Source organism: Limulus polyphemus, unplaced genomic scaffold, assembly GCF_000517525.1.
Source record: "Limulus polyphemus unplaced genomic scaffold, Limulus_polyphemus-2.1.2 Scaffold809, whole genome shotgun sequence".
Lineage (NCBI taxonomy): Eukaryota > Metazoa > Arthropoda > Merostomata > Xiphosura > Limulidae > Limulus > Limulus polyphemus.
Window position 1 is genome coordinate 149,983 of NW_013666419.1, and position 7,653 is coordinate 157,635.

Here is a 7,653-nt window from a genome sequence, read left to right on the forward strand (position 1 = left end):
GCTGTGTTTTAGTGGACTAGTATTTTGTAAAATACAGTCACATGTTGGTTATAATACATTATATATGCATATACACTATTACTATTTACAAATAACTTCTTAAATTTCAATTTTTTCTTAAAACCTTCAACAGTAAATAATGAAGTAGAGTAAACAATTATCTCTTCTAGTTATGAACTTTGTACTTGTTTGCTGCTTGTCATAAGTTGCTGAGCCTTATCAAATTTCGCACTTGGAGGATGTGAAATGAAATAATATGTTTAAGGTTTTATATAAACATTTTGAAATAACCAAAAATCATAAATTACTATATCAATACCACTATAATTTATCAAGTTTAGTAACTAAGATGTATTTGGGTCTAAAAAAATATGAAATTTTGAGCTCACTAATGTCCTACCTTACCACTAGGAATCTGACATGAAAAGAATGATTTTCCTCCAAAATACTTTAAAGAGGCTGGAAAAACACTAGGGGAACATTCTGAGCTTTTGATTGCTTATACATATGTCATTGAACAAAGCAGGTGTATGTAAACAAGTATTTTCAAAAATTGAAGAGGTGGACGAGGCCACCTTGGTTGATTCAATAAATATATTAATATCTCAGAAAGTAGAAAAGATAAGAGGATCATATTTTGTATTCTAACTTATCAATATCAGTAATTTGAGTATCTAATTCATAAGAAACTAGAGACTTTGTATTTGAGCATCACAAACATCTAATTTGAATCAATGCTGCATTAAACATACCACGTGACACACAAAAATCTATATTTAGGTGTTTTTTTTATACATGATTTTAAATTAAGATATTAACTAATGCATAATACTAAAATTAAGTTAATAATCTACAATTTGATACCAAATTTATTTACATACATTCATAAAATAGCAGTTCAATAAAATTGTTAATGCAAGTCAACAAACATGATGACAAGGCCTTTGACTCATGTCAATAGGGTTAATCTACATTCTTTCTACATGTGGAAGGTTTAGTATATGTCAAGTTGTATTCAAGTTACAAATTCCAAAAGTTAAAAATTTGTGAAGTTCTGTGCCAAACTGAAGTTAAGAATTTTTCTTTAAGGTTTCTTTTGAAATAAAGGAATTAAAACTTAGATAATTATTTATATCAATATAATTATTAGTCACCACTAGAAGGTTCCAATAACAGTAGCTACTGGAAGGTTACATTAAATTTCACCACTAGAAGGTTTCAATAACAGTAGCTACTGGAAGGTTACATTAAATGTCACCACAAGAAGGTTTCAATAACAGTATCTGCTGGAAGTTTACATTAAATGTCACCACCAGAAGGTTTCAATAACAGTAGCTACTGGAAGGTTACATATTAGTCACCACTAGAAACTTCCAATAACAGTTTCTGGTGGAAGATTATATAAACAGTCCCCACTGAAAGGTCATGATGACAGCCACCACTGGGATATTACATTAACAGTTTATGGTGACAGAATGTTACAATAACAGTTTATGGTGGAAGGTTACATTAACAGTCAAATGAAAAGTCAAAATCATCTCCAAAAAATGAAAAGAACTATATATATTAATACTAAATAAATAGTAATTGGAATGATGTTCTTAACTGAATGAATATTAACACTATTATTTTTACAGCTCTAACATTTCAAACGTAATGATACTAATACTGACATTTTTAGTCCTTATACTCTTACAACTACAAATAACTGTAATGTATCAGCATCATTACTTTTACAGATACAAGCACAGTGCTATGATAAAATTCTTTTACTTCTATAGTTGAAAACAAAAACCCATTACCATTAGTACGTGAAATTAAATTCATTGAGCTGAAAGTCTAAAATCCAATTGTGGTAGGTATTTAGACTTAATAACCTAGAGGTGGTCAGAGAGTTATTTCTCTTTGCCCCTTTCTTGACTTATGTGATAATTTAGAGATCATGGTAGTTGGAGTTTGGGGAAATGAGTTGTGATTTCTGTGGTACTTCAATTTTACAAAATCAAATTTATTTGGTATGTGAAACTACAGAACATATAATGGCTTACTGCAACACTCAAACTTCAAAAATTTTCCCCATTAACCTCCTTCATGATGTAAATCCCTATCCATACCGAGTACGTTGGTTATGATTGCTTGAATACTATGCAGTTAAAGCAGATATAAAGATGGTTTATGCAGGCGAGCTACAAGAAAACTAAGAGGCAGCTTATAAACACACTTCCATTGTACCTTACCTGTATTATCCGATGACGCTTAATGTAGAAATGTGATTTGATAACTTCTCCAAAGCCAGGACTTGGATTATGGAGTTGGCCCAACATTGCATGCTTTATGTTAGCACAGCGTATGTCTGTAAAGAACTCAATTCATTACACAGTGCTTTTTGTACAACAAAGGTAAACTAATATCTGTATCTAGCATAAAGATGGTTTTTGAATACATTACACAACAATAGTGTAGCTGACTTTGAAGTAGGTTAAAACCATACACACACATCTGTTATTAAACTATTGGTGTTTTACAGTTTGTAGTAATGGTAATGGTTGAGCATTAAAGAATATGCATAACATGGGTGTATGTGTGTGTAATCTATGACCGAACAAGTAAGTTTCATGTCACGTACTAGAGTAATAACTTACAAAACAGTAACTTACTTTATGTTCAGCTAAAAGCAACAAGTAATACAATATGGTTATAATGGTACTATTGTTGTTCGGGTTCTTTTAGATTATTTGTTAAAGAGAATACTGTAAAGTTTATTTCACTTAATGATAAACAATTTAATTCTTTGAGTTCCAAGTTTAGTGTAACAAATGTTCACTGATTGGCCTGACATCACAAATAAACTAGGTGAATTTTTACTTTTGTATTGCTAATTATTCATTGAAATACAAACTGAATATTCACAGCACTAAACTGACTCACTCATTAGCTGACAATAACAAACAAACTGAAATAACCAAGCAATGATTACATATTAGCTAAGAAACTTACTAACACCACTAGTCTAACTGACTTTTCATGCAAAGCTGTATTTACTTCCTACACTATGGAGAACGTTTTCAACATCAAGGCAATGCCAATCACATTATGTTAAAACTTCCTTTTGACTAAGCCACAATATAAATTTATAGAGGCAACTATGTTAAAAACACTGATTACAACAACATATTAAAAATAAAAGTTACTCTTTTTATTTGATAATTACAAGATAATTTTAAGATGTACTGTGGCTAATAGAAACATACAGTTTAAAGTTTAAGAGATACATACTATTGAAAGTTTACAGTTAAAAGACACTAACAAATGTGCTACAACTTTGTTAATCAAAACAATACCATACTGTAAATACCCAAATTTTCTCTTTATCATCAAAATAATACTGTAGATAGCTGTATGTTTGTATTTATTGTTAAAATAATATTGTACTGTAGATACCTGTATGTTTGTCTTTATCATCAAAATAATACTGCACTTTAGATACCTGTATGTTTGTCTTTATCATTAATATAATACTGCACTTTATAAACCAGTATGTTTGTCTTTATCATTAACATAATACTGCACTTTAGATACCTGTACATATGTCATTATCATCAAAATAAAATTGTACTGTAGATACCTGTACGTTTGTCTTTATCATTAATATAATACTGCACTTTAGATACCTGTGTGCTTGTCTTTATATCAAAACTATATTGTATAATAGAAGGTTGGAACTTTGTTTTGGTATCAAGATAATATTTCTAAGTAGAAAATATTTCTAGAATTAGCACTTAACCTTCAGCATTTCTGTGTTTAATTGTAAAAGTAATATAAAACTACATTCTTACGTCTGTTGTATAGATAGCTTTGTTCATTTCCTTTCTCAGTCCCAATCTTGCTTTCATAGCCAGGTTCATTGAAGTATGGTTTCTCAGTAAAAATGAATGATTGTATGGATATTAAAACCTGAAAAAAAAAGTCTCTTAACTTTTAAATCAGACTCTTGAAATATAAAGACAAACCAAGTAAAATACAATGAAACAAAAACAGACATAAACAAGGCAATTTATTATCTTTTTTTTACATGGAAAAATAACCCAAGTGAAAGGAGAATGAAATAAAAATTGTCAATTCTATAGTTAGCATCTTGTAATGTCGGGAAAGTTAACATTTTTCCTAAGCTGAAAATATATTTCTGATGGACACTTACCTCTATCAGTGCAAATTTTCAAAGCTTGCCACTAGCCCTTCAATTCTGTATATCCACATATACATGATTATGCAGCAGCTCTCCACCAATAGGAGCATAACACAACCCCTATTGCAACTAGCACCCTGTCCACATTTGCATTCGTTAATCACTTCGAGATTGGTCAGAAGACATACACCACATATCACCAGAAATGGGGAGGCTGGATGGGAAATGTGAAAGGAGGTATCTATCTATTGGACACACATTTTCCATTTAGGAAAATGTTAACTTTTGATACAATATCATACCTCCACTTTAGAAATAGCTAGAATCCCACACTGGACTGGTGGAGGATCGGTGAAAAAATTATTCTCCTTTAGGAAGTGCCCAAAGAAAAACCATGAGGTTTGGAACCAAAAAAGGAAAATATTACATCACAGTGGGAGACTGCACCACATCTGATCCAGGTATACTCACTCTTCCTTCTTTTATGACTGTATCACAAACATAAAAGTTGGAAAAACATGAAGGAATCCCATAATACGTATTACCTATTAATAGGACCCCTGGGTGTAGCGTGGTTAGGCCGTGACAAACTGTAATGCTAGTTTGACCTCATCAAACACCTGGTGGCATCTGGAATTGTACAACAGTTTCATGGTAGGCAGAGGATCACCTACCTCTTCCCCTCTAAACAGGAATTGGTAGGGAAGACGAGCTTCAGTACCCAAATTTGTCTCCACTTGCACACATTCCAACCCAAAGAACACCTGATCCAAAACATGGTGAGCTTGGGTATGGTTTTTCCAATCCGCAGTAAGGGGAGGATACCTGACCGTACACAAGTAAGAATACATGTGCTGTGTCCAGCTACAACCAACATCTCCAGTCCAAAACCTGGTGGCATTGGGCATTTTTAATCCAGTCCCTAGTAGAAGGGATACTGGCCAGAACACATGTGAGGACTTACTTAGCTGGACCATCTCCAACTAACACCTGACCCACCAGGAATGTACATCCAGAGAATGGTAGGAAGGAGGAATGCCATGGTGGGAAAAAGCAATCTGTCAGATATGTATATTAATATAGCATAGTGCTGCAACCAAAACCTGGCAGCAACTGGAATTGCACATCAGGTCTGCAGTGGGAAGTGCTACATGCCATCAACACCCACAGAATGCCACTGCCCTACTTTCAACTGAGTAGTATGATGCATCACTCACAAGGACAGGTCTCCATGGCCCAAGCAGCTAGGAACTGATAAGTGGCAAGGACTCCCATACTCCAATAGAAGAAAGGAGGGAAAAATGTGTTGGAGAGTCCAGAGGATTGCATCACTGGATACTGTACAACAGATGACCTCGATACCCTATTTTGAAAAGCAGAGCTACCAAGTCGACAGAGTCGATTAGCCAACACCCGGTGGCATCTGGAACTTTACATCAGCTCTGCAGTATGAAGAGTCTCAATGCTACAGAGCTTCAGAGGTGGGGAGCAATCCTAGTCTGCTTTACTCATGTGTGTCCATGAGTGTACAGTCTGGGAAAAACATATTTATGAAGCAAAAGACCACTAGAGAGAGCTACTAGCAGTCCTACAGAACACCCCATCTCTATGGTGTGCATAACTGAATCCTGTGACATAACTGTTTTGGTATAGATGACAATTGAATGGAGACATGCAACCAACACCTGGCGACATCTGGAATTGTACATCAGGTCCATGGTAGGAAGAGCTACAATGTAGTTGAAATCAAGCATGGTCATAGGAAGGACAGTGTAGATTTTCAAAAGAAAAAGTATACCTGGTCAGGCACCACTCGCCACAGAGTGGGATCCCCAATATACTAACAAAAAGACTTCTGTAAATAAAGAAATAACAAAAACATAGTACTCACCAATCATAATGACACCATAGTGTGTACAATGGAAACTGGAGGTAAACGAAAACCCACTGAGCAAGAAATGGCCATGTGATGTAAATAATGTGAAACATTGGGAAATAATGTGTATTCCACATACTGGCCTTGATCATGACCTCCAAAGGAAGATGAAAATGGGTAGTCAGGGACATGGTGAGGTGATGGAGTTGATGAAAAGATAACCAAGAAAAGATGACACTCCTCAGGCAAAAGGGAAGAATACATCTGCCTAATTAACTGGAAAATCCAACTTATAAGGGTAACGGGAGAAAGCTCCCAGAACATGGAAGGGAGCAGTGAGAAGTCTTGGACCAAAATGAATGGTCAGAGAAGAGGATAATATAGGAACTGTGGAACAGTGCACAATAACATCAATTGCAATAACTTCAGAACACCACAAGCCAATAATATGAGGAACTGGGAATTTCAGAGCCTTGCCGGATTATCTGTTTTGCTGAACAAACAGAGGTCAAGTAATAATAATAATTCAACAATATACCTCTGACCCACTAATTATACTTTGCTTCTTTATATTGTAAACAGTTGACAAATCAATACCTTGTCTTGTATCAATATAGACTTGTGCTTATGCTTGATACCATGACTGTCACTTGGACTTTGCATAGAAGCCATAGCTAGGATTAAATGTAAGCAAAATAAGCTAAGAATTGCACAAAACTGAGGGATCACCACCACCAACTGCAGATGTAAACAATTAACTCTTTTGGTATGGAGGCACATGATGCCATCTTTATATTCTCTCTGTGGACATAAATAAAAAATTTAATTAAACAACTTTCTTTAAATATTTTTTCAGAAAAATTGTTATTTTCAAGTGCATTATATATTGAATTTTCATACACTATTGTCAACATTCTGTGTTGTAAAAAATTGAAGAAAAAATCGAAACTAAATATCTGTATCTTGTTAAACTAAATATTCTTGGCAACATTCATGAAAAAATTCAAGCAATTTGATCCACTAGTTTAATATTTATAAGAAAATTTTCACAAGAGTGACATACCTACTTAAAATATAAGTAACCCATCCTGAAAGAGCATGAGCTACATGCAATGCCATCTGTGGCCACCCATTGAACTAGTCGGGCAGTTGCGGGAATTTCAAGTGTGCTCTCGTAATTTTGTCCAGATTAAAGGAGGTGCTGGACCATCAGTTGCTGGAAAATTGGTGGTATACTGTACTAGGAACATGAAGACAAAGGATCAAATGGAGGAAGAGTGAGAGCAATCACCAAGGAGGGCAGGTTTAGAATCATAAGAAACAGGACATAAGGAAATAACAGCACAAACCTCATTAATTAATTCCACAAAGGGTGAAGGAGGTCTGGGTAAATCCCCCAATGATTGGGAAGCATATTCGGGGGTGGGGGTGGGATATGGTATCCAAATTTTCGTCCTGAGATACCCCAGGAGCAGGCATGACAGGATGATGTGGTAGTGAAGGTTGCATGAACGTGGACATTTCTCGTCAATTGGGAAACTCACATCAGCAATAATAGCTGTGGTAGTTGTAAGTACCTGAAACTGCGAGC

At 34.7% G+C, this 7,653-nt stretch overlaps 1 protein-coding gene across 2 annotated transcripts in view; it reads right to left on the minus strand.

Moving 5' to 3' along the window:
* LOC106460649 overlaps nt 1-7,653 on the minus strand; it is a 97,131-nt gene that overhangs the window by 4,589 nt on the left and 84,889 nt on the right. For both annotated transcript variants that reach the window (XM_022387421.1, XM_013920377.2), the window contains 2 exons: nt 3,837-3,954; nt 2,238-2,353 (listed from right to left, as the gene is read on the minus strand). In XM_022387421.1, the coding sequence (XP_022243129.1) occupies nt 2,238-2,353; nt 3,837-3,954 (234 nt within the window). The remainder of the gene's footprint in view (nt 1-2,237; nt 2,354-3,836; nt 3,955-7,653) is intronic.